General features: G+C 37.6%; 1 protein-coding gene across 2 annotated transcripts in view; it reads right to left on the bottom strand.

The window, feature by feature from the left end:
• The window catches only part of LOC108740281, a 43992-nt gene extending 32009 nt beyond the window's left edge, over window positions 1-11983 (bottom strand). The window contains exons 1-8 of one of the 2 annotated variants that reach the window (XM_025977855.1): window positions 11931-11983; window positions 10452-11109; window positions 9475-9736; window positions 6391-6584; window positions 5746-5918; window positions 2892-3135; window positions 2566-2807; window positions 934-1674 (exon numbers count right to left, since the gene is read on the bottom strand). In XM_025977855.1, coding sequence (XP_025833640.1) covers window positions 934-1674; window positions 2566-2807; window positions 2892-3135; window positions 5746-5918; window positions 6391-6584; window positions 9475-9736; window positions 10452-11109; window positions 11931-11968 — 2552 coding nt within the window. In that variant the 5' untranslated portion in view covers window positions 11969-11983. The remainder of the gene's footprint in view (window positions 1-933; window positions 1675-2565; window positions 2808-2891; window positions 3136-5745; window positions 5919-6390; window positions 6585-9474; window positions 9737-10451; window positions 11110-11930) is intronic. The other variant, XM_025977856.1, reaches the window with a different exon arrangement.
• Between the last annotated feature and the right edge of the window lie 3257 nt (window positions 11984-15240).

The following is a 15240-nucleotide window of genomic DNA, read 5'->3' as shown; positions in this document are numbered from 1 at the left end:
TTAATGAAACTAAAGTAAAATAAAAAAGGACAAAGTAAAATTATCGGTGAACTAAAAAACCGGTAGCCATTTACTTATCGTATCGCCGTGCCACGCCATGCAATACACGGTTGCCAACACACAAAAATGTTTTATAAATATAAAAAGTAAGTTTTTTTGCTGTTTTTTACGTTCGGACACAGATTTTTGGTACTTCATTTCAGTAGTACGTAATAACTAAGGTTATAAAAATTATTTTTCTATGGAGTGCTCACTAAAAGTTCCGGGACTTTTGATATGGTATGTTATATCCGTGAGTCCGTAATAGCCGTACATGTTATAAGCGAATTTTACTGCATACAGACAGTATACAGCGGTATATTTTCTATTAGGCGTTCTAATTCGTTTTTACTTAGTTAAAGGCCAAATTTTAGGCTAAAGGAGCTTAAATCGAGTAGTCTAGTGTAGTCAAATTTACCGGATGTATGAGTTGAGTTGTACAATATCGACTAAAATTACCTGCTCGTATAACTGGAGAAGACGATATTAGTCAGAGATAACGCACATGTAAATACATGATTGAAAACACCAAACTTAACCAAAAATTATTCATTTATGCCATTAAGCTGACAATCTTTGTTAATGGGCAATATATGTAAACCGAATGACTTCGATCTTAGATCAAAAAGTATCCTAAAAACTGAATGTTTTATTTACTTCTATTGCAATGCTTGATGAATGATTTTGTCAAACTCTTTGTCTCATCACCGATTTTTTATAATAACTGGAACTAGTTACAAAAATCCCTCACATTTCATTGATCGTTCCAGTAAAATAATTTCCCGTAATTTTAATATTGAAACTTTTCATATTTCCCCCGTGCCCCCTTTTTACTGATATCAACCTTAAAACCGCTATAAAAGGAAATAATAATAATAAATAATTATCACCCACCTGATGCAATTCTCTTGGGCCCCCTCTTCCCTCTTAACAACTCCGTTTACTCCTGCGCTCTGTTGTCCACTTTCTATAACGTTTACGCCTTCACCACTCCCGCTCTTCGTGTCGCCATCTGTTATCGTCGCGCCCGCGCACCTTACCCTGTGCTCTTCGAAACTGTTAAAGTCGTTAAACATAGTTTTGTCTCCCTTATCGCCGCTCGTCGCGTTCTCTTCACAAGTATTAGCGGCACCACCCGCTACGTTGGTCACAGCCCCGGCCTCTTCCGACGTTTCGGATGCCATTTTCGCGGTTGTAGGTGTTATCGTGGTCGTTGTCGTCATTGTCACGTCGCCGACTCCAACCGGGCTAGAGCACGTAGAGGTAATCGTCGCCGTAGTGTTCGTAGCTTCGACAGATATAGCAGTCGCGACTGACGACGAGACCGAGGTAAATGTGGTGGACGTCGTGGACCCCGCGATGGACGTATTAGTGGTGTTCGAAGGCGCTGTTGTGGACGTCGACACGCTTATTGGAGATGACGCCGACGACATTATGATGTCGGTGGAGGATGAAGATGTAACAGCTCCTAGCGCTGACGAGGAGGGCGTCGATGTTGTAGAAGAGGTGGTGGACGTGCAGGATGTGGTAGAAGGGGTACCCGAGATCGTGTCCGTGGTCGAAGTATCGCTTCTGCTATTGTTATTATTATTTATTCCTTGATTGCCTGTCTTTTGTTGTTGCTCACGTTGCAATCTAAAACAAGGAAACTTAATGGTCTAGGTGTCCAAAAAATTTACTTACAGACAACGCAAATACCTCTGACTACATGACATAATATAGGTAATCTTAACATATTAGAGGCAGAAACGGGAGTTAGGAGGGGTAAGAGGTAGATGGTATGATTAGGTTACTCTTCGTAAATAGTTAAGAATGTGGGTATGTTCCAGTTTTAGGGAAATGCGAAGATTAGCTGAGGATAGAAAAGAGTAGAGGTGCGTGTTCGAGCAGTCTTAGGACTGACGATCTTGATAAAGTTGTTAAAGGTGTATGTTTGGAGCGTGACGCTGTACGGGTGCGAAACATGGACAGTGCGGGCGGCGAAAAAGAAAAAGTTAGAAGTGTTCGAAATGTGGTATTACAAACGAACGATGAGGATACCGTGGATAGAGGTTAGAAATAGAGAGATATTAGAAAGAATAGGAGAACAGAAGACTCTACGGAAGTCAATAAGAAATAGGCGAGATAGTTTGGTAGGACACCTTCTCAGGCATGAAGGTCCAGTCAGAGACATATTAGAGGGATAAACTGGTGTTAGGAAGGGTAGAGGTAAACCTAGATTAGATTACTGTTCGCAAATAGTTAAGGAAGTTTATCTCAGGATAGGAAGGAGTGGAGGTACGTGTCCAACCAGTCTTATTATGAAGAAGCTACTACAGAAACAATTTCGATGACACTTAAATGAGATTAACGGGAATGTATTCCATTTCATATAACAAAAAGAATAAGCAAAGACGGATTTTGAAGTAATCAATATACATAATATATTGAGGCATTTTAAAAAGTGGAAGTATTTGAGAAGATCCTTTTTTGAATTTGGTTAAAAATATCGACTTTAAATAAATAAAATAGACACATTTTTCTAACCTTGTCGTAACTCCTGTAGTAAGAATGTCAACCACACTGGTGTTAGCAGCGTTGTTGACCTTTTGCGTGTTGTTCCTCGACGCCCTCATCCTTTGTCTCGATTTTCTCAATAGCTGTTTGTAATTTTCCGTTTTCTTGCTCAAATAATAATATTGTACGCAATCTGAGACGCTTTTCCTGTCTAAGTATGACGAGACTACGCAAAAATTTTTCGGATGTTGCAAATATTTCTCCTTGAAAACCTACGATAAGAAAAAGAGGACAATAAAAAATAGTTCTTTTAATAACAAATGTTTAGAATAGTTTTCTTATAAATTAAAACTCACCTCTTTTTCGGATGGCGTCCAGACGTTTAAAAATTGACGCCCCTTGTACTCAGCCTCCATGTCGACAATGTGACCGTTCTTATTTTGGTATGTCAGTTTCCGTTCCTTTGCATCTTTCAAGATAGGTGGGATGACGGCATAACTGCGCATCTTCTTATCTTCAAGCGCCTGTTCTTGAAGATTGTCCATTATCTCCTCCAAGTCTGCTTCTGACTTAATTCGGGCACCAACTCGGTTAAACCTACAAATTATTTGGAAGAAAATAATGAAAAAAGCATATGGAACAACAACCAGTTTGGAGTTAATAAATTAGCGATGCATATTTAGAAAGAAACAATGAGAATGAAAGTAAAAAGAAAAAATGAGAGAAGAAAATTTAATATGATTATTGAAAACGAAAGAGAAAGGAAATGGAAGATGAAAATAGTCCAGAAAAGGAAGGATGTTCTGTAAAGAATTGTGATTTTCATTTAAAAAAAGAAACTTAAGAAGGAAATAATATCTAGAGGAAGACAGAACATTATTGAATACGAAGAAAAGATTGGAAATAAAACAAAACCAACTTATAAGGCAAATTGTGATGGAGATGAAGAAAGTAACATAAAAAGTAACTAAGGATAAGAAGAAAATACAACAAAAATTAATAGTGAAGTAAAGATCACCAAAAAAGAAAGTGTTGAATGACAAAAAAAGATGGAAAACATGAACCACAAGATAAAATAATGATAATGAAAAATAGAGATAATAAAATGAACGACCAACGAAATAAACTTGAAGTACGAAAGAATTTTGCCAAGAACAATAAAATAATTACAAAAAAGATTAAAAATAATGTCAACTTGTAAAAAGGAGAGGACTCTTGGTCGTAGATAAATAGGGACAAGGAGGGCATTAAAGCTATATAAAATTAGCTATTGAAAATTGCCCCCTTCCCTAGGAAAAATCTCTCGCTACGCCTTTGAGAGGACATGACATATTTGAAAACGAATTAAAACAGAGTTGGAATAAAAATGAAAGGTAAATGTTTTCGTAGTATTAAAAATAATTCAAGTAAAAATTTAAAAATGCACAAAAAGCGAGAATCAAAATGTAAGACGTTTCTAATTACCAGAGATAATAATATGAATGATCAATAAAATAAACGTGTAGTACGAAAGAACTTTGCCAAGAACAATAAAATAATTACAATACAAAAATTAAAAATAATGTCAATTTGTAAAAAGGAGAGGACCCATGGGCGTAGATAAATAGGGACAAGGAGGGCATTATAAACTATATAAACTTAAAAATTACCCCTTTCCCTAGGAAAAATCTCTCGCTACGCCTTTGAGAGGACATGATATGTTTGAATACGAAACAAAACAGTTGGAAAAAAAATGAAAGGTATAAAAAATGTTTTCGTAGCATAAAAATAAATTTACGTAGAAAATTTAAAAAAGCACAAAAATCAAAATGTAAGACGTTTCTAAATACCAGAGATAATAAAATGAACGACCAACGAAATAAACTTCAAGTACGAAAGTATTTTGCCAAGAATAAAATAATTACAAAAAAAAATTAAAAATAATGTCAACTTGTAAAAAGGAGAGGACCCATGGTCGTAGATAAATAGGGACAAGGAGAGCATTAAAGCTATATAAACTTAGTTATTGAAAATTGCCCCCCTCCCTAGGAAAAATCTCGCTACGCCTATGAGAGACCTTGTCATGTTTGAATACGAAACATAACAGAGTTGGAAAAAACATGAAAGGCCTAGAAAATGTTTCGTAGCATAAAAAAAAATTCACGTCAAAATTTAAAAAAGCACAAAAAGCAAGAATCAAAATGTAAGACGTTTCTAAATACCAGAGATAATAAAATGAATGATCAATGAAATAAACTTGAAGTACGAAAGAACTTTACCAAGAACGATAACATAATTACAATATAAAAAAAAATAAAAACACTGGTATGCAAGGGAAGGAAAAGTAGGGAAAGAGCGAATATAAAGATATGAGACGAAAAATTAGAAGAAGTGGCCGACTTTAGGTATATAGGAAGTCAGATAAGTCAGGACGGAAGGAGTAGTAAGGATATAAAACAGAGGATAGCGCAGGGTCGAGTCGCCTTCAATAAAAAGAAGTCACTTCTATGCTCGTGAACGGTTAATTTAGAAATTCGAAAAAGGATGTTAAAGGTGTATGTCTGGAGCACGGCGCTGTACGGGTGCGAAACATGGACAGTGGGAGCGGCGGAAAAGAAAAGGTTAGAAGCGTTTGAAATGTGGTGTTACAGGCGAATGATGAGGATACCGTGGATAGAGAAGGTTAGAAACGAAGAGGTATTAGAAGAGTAAGAGAATAGAGGACTATATGGAAGACAATAAGAAATAGGCGAGATATGTTAGTAGGACACCTTCTCAGGCATGAAGGTCTAGTTAGAGACATATTAGAGGCAGAAACAGGAGTTAGGAAGGGTAGAGGTAGACCTGGATTATATTACTGTTCGCAAATAGTTAAGGATGTGGGTTGCTTTAGCTTTAGGGAAATGCGAAGATTAGCTCAGGATAGGAAAGAGTGGAGGTGCGTGTCCAGGCAGTCTTAGGACTGAAGAACTTAAGATGATGATGATGAATGTCAACTTGTGAAGAGGAGAGAGGACGTATGGGCGTAGATAAATAGGGACAAGGAGGGCATTATAAACTATATAAACTTGGTTATTGAAAATTGCCTCCTTCCTTAGGAAAAATCTCTCGCTACGCCTTTGAGAAGACATGACATGTTTGAATACGAAACAAAACAGTTGGAAAAAAAATGAAAGGTATAAAAAATGTTTTCGTAGCACAAAAATCAAAATGTAAGACGTTTCAAAATACCTTTCTTTATCCTCCCGTTGCTTTCGTAGTTCGGGGAACACCTTCTCGAAGAATTCCCTGTTCTTTGCTTCCTTCGCTTTTCTCTTGGCACTACTTTCGATTTTATCGACTTTCCTAAGCCACTCTTGCATCAATTTGCTATAAGTTTCAGCTAAATAGTTATTTCTCTGCTCCTAAAAGAAGAACAACAATTACAACCCAGTCTAACAAAAAGGTACAGGTACACCAAAAAAAAATTTTAAATTCATCATTGTACTGTTTTCAAAAGTATGCAACTTGAACAGACGCCCTTACTGAGAGACAGACTGTTCTATAAATAGTCATGACTTTGACTAACGATTCTCTCAATTAATTCTCCAAAAGCTCCGCTACATTGGTTTTTCTTTCTACGGAAATATTGATAAAATCACAACTTAACCGAGAACGTCGAAATGGCTTTCGTCCAACGCTAAAGAATTCAGATAAAAGAAAAACGGTCATCTAAACACCGTCATAAATTTTTAAGACACAGTTTTACTGCGTAAACAAACCACTACGAAAATAGCCCGATTTTTTTTCTTGGGACCGGGGAAAAAAAAAAATGAATGAAGAAAAAAGAGGAGACAACCGTCTATCTACCCCACATATATATATAGTCTTACTAACTTTGTCAGTGTGCCGCTTCTTGAAGTATTCCAGGAGGCGTTTCTTGAATGCAACGTACTTTCGTTTGTTCTCATGATAAACGACAGTATCCGAGGGCTGATTGTATAACGGGAATTCCACCTTAGGACCCAGCGTGTCCAACTGGGCGTGAGCGGTTTGAGCTTTTTTCCTGTTTTCGGCGTAAATCTTCTTAGCTGAAACGACAAATTGAACATTTCAAATCTTTCACTTCAAGGAACAGTTAGCAACAATATAATCGATACTTTCTCAAATTGTTGTTAACGAAATAGAAATGATCTCTCCAGTGGCGGACTAACAGGGGGGCGGAAGGGGCCTCCGGTATTGGGGGGGCCCCAAATGCCACCGCGACCCCCTGATCAAATCCTAAACAAGACTTAACAATGTGCCTAGTACCTTCATAATTTCATCAAGATCAAAACAGTACAACCATCTAGGCTTTTTACGCGGTACTAATATCCTTCTAACTTTGCTGAACGCGTCCAATACGCTGGGGGCCCCGTCTTTGTAGCGGGTATTTCCCCAGAAATTCCTGATCGAACGAAGTGCAAATAATTCACTCTTGTACGCCTACATTCACATTCACTACATTCTATTTACGTCGAAAAATAATCATTCGACTCATTTAAAATATATTAAATTTCATTACGTTGATATTTAATAATTTATTAGTGTGTTCTGATATTTTCGCGAACGGATAAGCCTTTTTTCAAAGTAATAAACGCGATAATGTCCGTTCAAAGTAATTTCATTAAAAAGTGTAACAGCGTTTTTGATTTTTGTTGCGTCAAGAGCGACTGGTTAATCTAGCCGTGCTAGAAAGAAATCGATTTCACAGAAGTTATTGAGGAGTTCAGTAAATTGAAGGCACGAAAACACATATAACACTTTACAAAAAATAAAAAACTAAAAGCTGGGGGGCCTCATTCAGCTTTGTCGCCCCGGGCCCCTGATGGGTTTAGTTCGCCACTGGATCTCTCTCTTAGTGTGTTTTGGATAAGAAAAACTTTAGGAGAGATTGAAATATTCACAAGAGTGGATTCATTAGCGGTGTATTATCATCCTGAACAGTTTTAATACCACACAGTAATTTAATAATTGCGGCAACGTGGAGACGTAAATATAAGGAGCTAATTTTCAAAGTATACATCGAAGATGCGATTAAAATTATTCCACGTGGTAAATGATTAGCATGCCAACGATTACATTTGCGGATAACTTATATGGCAGTACTTTATGTAGTAAGGAGTCAAAATTTAAATAAAATGGAAGCGGACTTCTGGGCTCGTCAATTACTACTTTGGAAATTGGAAGACTATTAAGGGTAGTATGTTTATTGCACGAATCTGTAAGGGTACTAAACGTGGACGATGGGTACACCGAAAAACAGATGTTAGAAGTGTTTTGACATATAACGTTATAGACGTATGATGAAAATACCATGGACAGAAATGGTTGGCAACGAGCGAGTACTGGAAAAAGTAGAATTGATGGGGCTAGAGAATTGAATTCGGAAAAGGAGAGAAGATGGGCAAGACCTTCTGAGACAAAATGGGCTAGTTAGATTCAGACATATTAGGAGTAGAAACAGTGACATAAGAAGACCTGGATTAAATTAGATTGAAGTTTCCGTGAAATGCAAAGACTGGCTCTGGAACTTCAGACTGACGATCTTGTGATTAATGATAATAATATGAAAAAACATCAAAGATTAAAATTGGTAAATTATGTATTACCCAAGCGTCATAAGATGGTGGTAATTTCAGACAGACGTAGTTGAAAAAAAACATATTCCACACCTTCACCAAATTATGTATTTCCCCTGGTGTGGTATAACTAAAAACATGCCGACAAAGAAATTCGTAACTTTTATGTAAACATTCCGCCTTATCTGTATACGATAACGGTTCAATAGCCTTAGCAAAGTGTAGAAACACAGAACGTATTTGCACTGTGACTTCACGATAAGACTCTGTAGTAGACAGCAGGAAAACAGTTAACGAGGTGGTGAAGCTTAGGAAGGGGAGATGTATGAGCATAGCTAGACAGTGAACCTACTGTATAGAATATCTTTAAACTGTGACCATACTACGACCGAATATTGACATTTAAACATGCACAATCAATCAAACGATTCAGATTAAACCACATTCAAAATGGGGCCAATATCGTACCATTAACTATCTTAGCTACACACAATTCCGTCACAACCGCCTCCTCTAGAACTAAGAATACGTAGAATTTTTGGGTTAGCGTTTCATTTCTATCAGTTACCAATCCGATCAGTAAAGCGGAAAGCGCTCTTCAGCTTTTAGGAATCGTAAGAATGACTGAATGACTGGGTGGAAAGATGAGACGGGCGAAATGGGGTCAGAAGAGAGAAGTTTCTCTAGCGATGTGACCTTCAGTCTGACCGGCGCAAAGTAGAAAAGAACAGCACTAGGCCAGAAAAGGAAGGAGACAACTCTCGGCCAAACTCTTAACCGGTGAGGAGCGTATAATCCGTACAGTACTGCACGGAAAAATTGACCATTTTATCCACTACAATTGCATTGCTCAAATGTGCTGTTATTGGTACCATTTACTACTGAAAATATCAACGAGATGTTTATTTATATTTGAAGACATATGAAAAGCTTTAACGCTTGTTTTCGACTCGCACTACTATTCATGATTGAACAAAACTTTTGGCAGGTACTGTATGAAAAAGTATGTTTAATGAAGTCGAGAGTATAATGAGCTTTTTTCTCCCTACCTACGATTTTGCCAGCGCGCATCCAAGACATTGGAAGGGGCACATAGCTAGAGAAAGTAAATGAAGTATAAAATATTATATGGTAGGCAGTGCGAGCACCCCCTACCCATTACAACAGAACTCTAAAGAAGCGACTAAAAAGAGCTTTCTGTATTCTCCAGTTTGCACTAAGGTGTAGATAGGAAGGATTGAGATAATCTATAAATATGAGGTTCATACATTTACCAGAGAGTAATTTCTTCAACTTTACGACTCTTAGAAAAGATACAATTTGTCCAGGTATTCTATATCTTCGTAAAGGTATTACTCACCTAAACTCTGATGTTTCGGCTGACTATCCTCCTCAACCTCCGCTTTAACCGCCGGTTTTGATGCTACTTCTTCAAGTTCAGCCTCTTTCTTCCTCAGAATCCCAATTTGGGACTCGGTTTTCGCTATTTCCCGATCAACTTTACCGATTTGCTGCAACAGTTCATCTTTCGTACTTCGAAACGCCTGATCCTCCTGCTGTATGTGATCGGGCAAGGTTGGAGAAATTGCCTCAACCTGAGGGTTGTACACTCCAGAACTTTCCTAAAATTAACCAAAATAAACCTGGTACACATACCATCAATACATACGAATGTATTAGTAAGTTAATAATTACAAAATAATCTGTGTTCTGTATAAAATAATATTTGCCAACAGAATAAAAAAAAAAACATCCTCTACTAGGTTTTCAGTACGTCAATGATTTAGAATGGCTGATAAAAACTTTATAATTCAAAACTAAATTCCCTCCCATTAGATAACTATCTAGAGCATTCTAATTTATTTATAATTTAATGCGGTATTAATATTAATACAATTACGGTAAACTTCATTATTAAAATCGTTTGCAGAGTTAAATTTAAAATTCTAGAAATAGCTAGCGAATGAAATGACATATACAACAGATGCAACTTTCATTAAATCCATTAAAAAATTAAGCCGATTAGTGGCTGACCTTACGTGGGTACGTTTATCTGCATATTATTAATAATACGTGTAGACGTCACGTTAGCGCAACTTCACAAAAATTATTTTTTATTCATCATTAATTAACCCTCAAAATTAAAAGTAGAAGACATGAGAGACATAAGGGCAATATCATATATTTGCTGGGAAAAACTATACTTAAAACTAAATAAAACGCTTCAATTTATTAGTTTTGTTATTAAATTAAAACTATATATATATATATATCGCTATTGCCTTCCTTTCTACTTTGTCGCTTCATTGTACGTAATAATTGTATAGCATCACCTACCCTCGTGTCTATCCGTAGTGGCGGCATTTCCTTCTGGTCCTGAAGGCGCATTTTCTTGCACGGCGTTCCACCCCCTCCCACCATTCCTCCAGTCATTCCGTGGGGCACTCCTCCTCCGCTTTGCTCTTGAATGGACGTCGGTGCCGTCGCCACGTGATGAAGTTGCGCACCGCCGGGCAACGCCTCCCTCCCCATAATGCTCCCACTACCGTGTCGCCCGTATTCGGAATGGAGAAGGGAAATGCGCGGCTGTCTGTATTCACGGAAACCGGTAGGAGCGGGGATGGAGGCAAATGAAGAGTGGGGAGGCACCACATATCGCTGCTGTTGTTGCTGCTGCTGTTGTTGTTGTTGCACTTGCTGCTGCTGCTGCTGTTGCTGCTGTTGTTGTTGTTGTTGTTGCGTATGTGGCGGGGGTTGGGGTGGTTGTTGAGGTTGCGATTGGGGCTGAGAGAGTTGTGGATGTGGTTGCTGGTGGTGGGGAGACTGATGCTGCTGAGACGATTGGTGCTGATGGATTGCTCCGCCTCCGGGGGGTTGCAAGTGCTGTTGCTGCTGCTGATGGGAAGGGGAGGCCGTCGGGTACGGGTAACGTGCAGCCGACGCCAGTGGGGAACGCGATGGCTTGTACAGTTCTGGCTGTTGGCTGTGTGATGGCCTGCGAAGAAAAACGTAATGTTTCAAAAAATTCCAATAAAGGAAGCCACGCATTCATTTTTACAGTAACATAAAGGAAAACAGTAACACGTCGCAAAAATTAAACAGAAACAACCATCGATAATGCAACTATAAAACTCTGGTGTTCTGTCTACTGCACACGGTAAATAAATCATCTACCCCTAGGTTCATTATTCACCTTCATGTTTTAACTACAAAACTTAATGACTTCAAACCCCGGCGAATGCTTAGTTTCTTTTTGAAATGCATACTGTTGAATCCTTTTCCGGATAGAAATGTGCATTATTTTTTGATAAGATATACAATATACAATATTGATTAAATAATACTGTCAACAATTCCATTTAAATTACTAATTTGTACTGAGTTTATCATCGATTTTACGTTTCAAAAAATAATCCAAGAAAATCTCTACTTTTAAGTTTCCAGAAAACTCTTTCTCGAATCCTAATAAGTAATCAAAATACATTCAATGCCTGTCCATAACATGTAATACGTATCATGAAAAAACCTTTATAAACATATTCATAACAGATCAAAGCTATTAATTGAGCAGTCGTAAATTATACAAGAAGCAACTGGAAATGCAATTATTGCGAAAAACCCCAGCAAACGAATAAGCATAATGACCTGAATACACCGAGTACCGCGCCAAAACCAGTCTCGCGCTATGACGCCAACTATTCATTTTTCTTTTCCCATAAATCCCGCTCCGATAAACAAACCAATCACCCGCAGCAATGGTAACTAACCCAGCCAGCCCAGTTCGTAGTTATACCAGCAGGAAATAAATTACACTACTGTTCGCTGCAAAAACGATAAATCCGGCACCGCCGCATACATTCGCGTGTATCAGTGGAGGGGAAGACCAAAAATTAAAACCATTGACCCTAGGACGCCGTCGGCACAAAAACACACGTACGTCGGAATCAGGACTTACGTAAGCCGTCGCTTACAGCTACGCGTGCGTTTATTGGTAAGCGCGGAGACGCCATCGATGCTTCATCCCCACCAACGACGTAATAGGCGGAGCTACCGAACGTGGAGGGAGATTTTAGTCAACTTGAAGGAATCAAAATCATATCGCTGCAGTATACGAAACTGCGAAGAAGACGTGAAGGCGATCCGGAAGAGTGATAATGCGCGTTAATAATGCTTTGTTCGTCAATAAATATTCGGTTTCCTATAAAGTTTGAAACTCCAATGTTACGAGTAAAAACAAGAGAAAATACTCATACAGTGATGCAACGTTTTTCCTAAAATAATATGAATAATCTGCATACTATGTACATTGTATTTAAAAAAAAATTATTTTAACATCAAATATCCATCATGAGATGTCAAGAATAGACAGCTGGTAGTTTTTCCTTACATAAAAACATTATAAATTAAAGCTACATTGACCTCGTTCCCAGTCAGCAATTTCCTCCACGTTTCTCGTGGGTAAATGTAAATAGACATGAATTTACTTAAAACATTAATACTTCTAATGTAATTTTGTATTAGAACTGTTATTGTTGGCGTATAATTCAAGAATGAGAAATTGGCGGGGGAAGAAGCTCCGCCTGCGAAGGCGTAACTAACACTGACGAGCTGAGAAGGGTACAGAAGACTGTCTGTCTCAGTCTTGAATTCAACTGCGGCAGTTAACCATCGTAAAAACAAAGCAGACGGACAAGAAACTTCTATAAATCAAAATTTTTGTAAAAGCAGTGATATTTCGCTATGCTTCGTTACATTTTATTTTTAAACTGAATAATGGCCGTCGAAAAATCAGTGGCTCCACGAATAAAACATAAATGAGACAAATTGTAAGACAGTCTTTTCCAGTAACAATGTCATAAAATATTACAATTAATAATAAAAACAAATCATGAAGCATATTAATAATGGATAGGTACTACATCTTTTACTGGAGTGTAAATTTTATTATATCCCACGGCATTTCCCACACCAACAAAATTGTAAAGACAGATTCTCAATTTCCTATTTTTAGACATGGAAACATGCGTAAAAAAAGTTGTATGAAACAAACACATTGTCAAATAAATACATAAATATTAAAATTTTTGTCTACTAGGAAATACGCTGAAGTTGTACTGTTTCTATTTTTAAACGAATCGTTACCGAGACGTAAGACTACCTAAACCATCGGCGCTGACCTTAATTATGTTACGTCCCTCGTACATTACGAAATCGCAAACAAAAGCGGTCGTGACCAGTTCCGTGCACCGTTGCCAAACGCGACTAACCCGATCAAAACGTGGCGATATCTCAACGCCGCAAGAGAACATTAGGTGGGTGTCGATGTTTTTCACCGCCGACTTCGATGGCCTTGCCAACGTAATAAAAACCGCCCACCATCGCGCACAGCACTTTTCATCCCGTTTCCTATCATAGAATTTCTGTCATTCATCTCTGTTCCTCTCACTTTTTACGTTGACGTCTTTTTACGCGGTCTGTACCCCCTCCGTCTGTTTATTTCCGAATATGCTCTTGACAAGGACCTATACTCAACAGCATACACACACACACAACTACATAAATACACAACAGCGAATTTTTAAAAGATCCTCTCAAAATGAAAACTTTATTTTTCTGCATTCACTACTTTTATTGAAAAATCGAAAATATAAATAGTTTAGTAAATTTAGGTCAAATGCAAATGACACAAGCATACAACTGTATAATTTTCCCATAAGTGTTGTAATAACGTTAGAAACCCTTTAACCTTTCCAAAGGGTCATTTTAGATAGCCCAGTTGCGGTTTCCTTTCAACAATACAGTTCGAAAAAGGCTGATTATTAATGATTCCATCATCATCATCATTAAGTCATTGATACGACTACCAATATCATCACAATTTTGTTAATCCAAAGACTAGTTGAAAGGTAACTGTATGTAGTATGATACAAACGCAACATTTTGTGAAGGACTAATAATCTAGGTCTTTGTAGCACGGTTTAGGCAGGGTTAAAATTCTATCTCCCTTTTTACTCGCCAGTTCGAAGTGCAACAATTTGTGACACGGTTTAGGAAGGACTAATTATCTACGGTCCTTGTAGCACGGATTAAGAAGAACTAATCATCTACGGTCCTTGTAGCACGGATTAGGAAGAATTAATCATCTATAGTCCTTGTAGCACAGTTTAGGAAGGGTTAAATCCTATCTTCATATTAACTCGCCAGTTTGAAGACTGCTCGAAGCGCAACATTTTGTGACACGGTTTAGGAAGGGCTAATCATCTATAATATTATCATCATTATTAACTCGCCAGTCCGAAGTGAACCTTTTGTGGCGCGGTTAAGGTAATAATAATCATCTATAGTCCTTGTAGCACCGCTTAGGAAGGGTTAAATCCTATCCCCATATTAACTCTGCAGTTTGAAGACTGCTCGAAGCGCGACATTTTGTGACACGGTTTAGGAAGGGTCAATCATCTATAATTAGTGATGGGCATAACGATTCTTATTCGATAACGTTGTAAATTGGAACTTTGAATAAAAATAACGTTTTTAAAAAACGTTATTAAATAACGTTATTTTGAAAAAATCAAAACGGCTTTTTCGATTATTTTCAAATTATAATTAAGTTGGGGTAATAAAAACAACATAAAATTTAAAATAAAACACATTTTATAAATATATGATAGATTCATTTAAACATAAATGATTATCGATAGTCCATCCGTTCCGTTCATCTGTTCTGTTGTGTTGCAGCGCTTGCCACTTTACGTTCCTCAGTAACGAGTTATACGATAAACAGTAACGTTCCGTAACGTTGCAACAAAATAACGTTCCAAAATAACGTTAACGGAATAACGACCCATCACTATCTATAATACTATCATCATTATTAACTCGCCAGTCCGAAGTGCAACGTCTTGTGGCACGGTTAAGGAAGGACTAATCATCTACGGTCCTTGTAGCACGGATTAGAAAGAATTAATCATCTAAGGCCCTTCAAGCACAGTTTAGGAAGGGTTAAATCCTATCTTCATATTAACTCGCCAGTTTGAAGACTGCTCGAAGCGCAACATTTTCTAACGCGATTTAGGAAACGCTAATCATCTATAATACTATCATCATTATTAACTCGCCAGTCCGAAGT

This window comes from Agrilus planipennis, unplaced genomic scaffold (genome assembly GCF_000699045.2).
Source record: "Agrilus planipennis isolate EAB-ADULT unplaced genomic scaffold, Apla_2.0 scaffold227, whole genome shotgun sequence".
Taxonomy (NCBI): domain Eukaryota; kingdom Metazoa; phylum Arthropoda; class Insecta; order Coleoptera; family Buprestidae; genus Agrilus; species Agrilus planipennis.
Note: the sequence above shows the minus strand (reverse complement) of the source record. Positions and strands in the feature narration are given on the sequence as shown.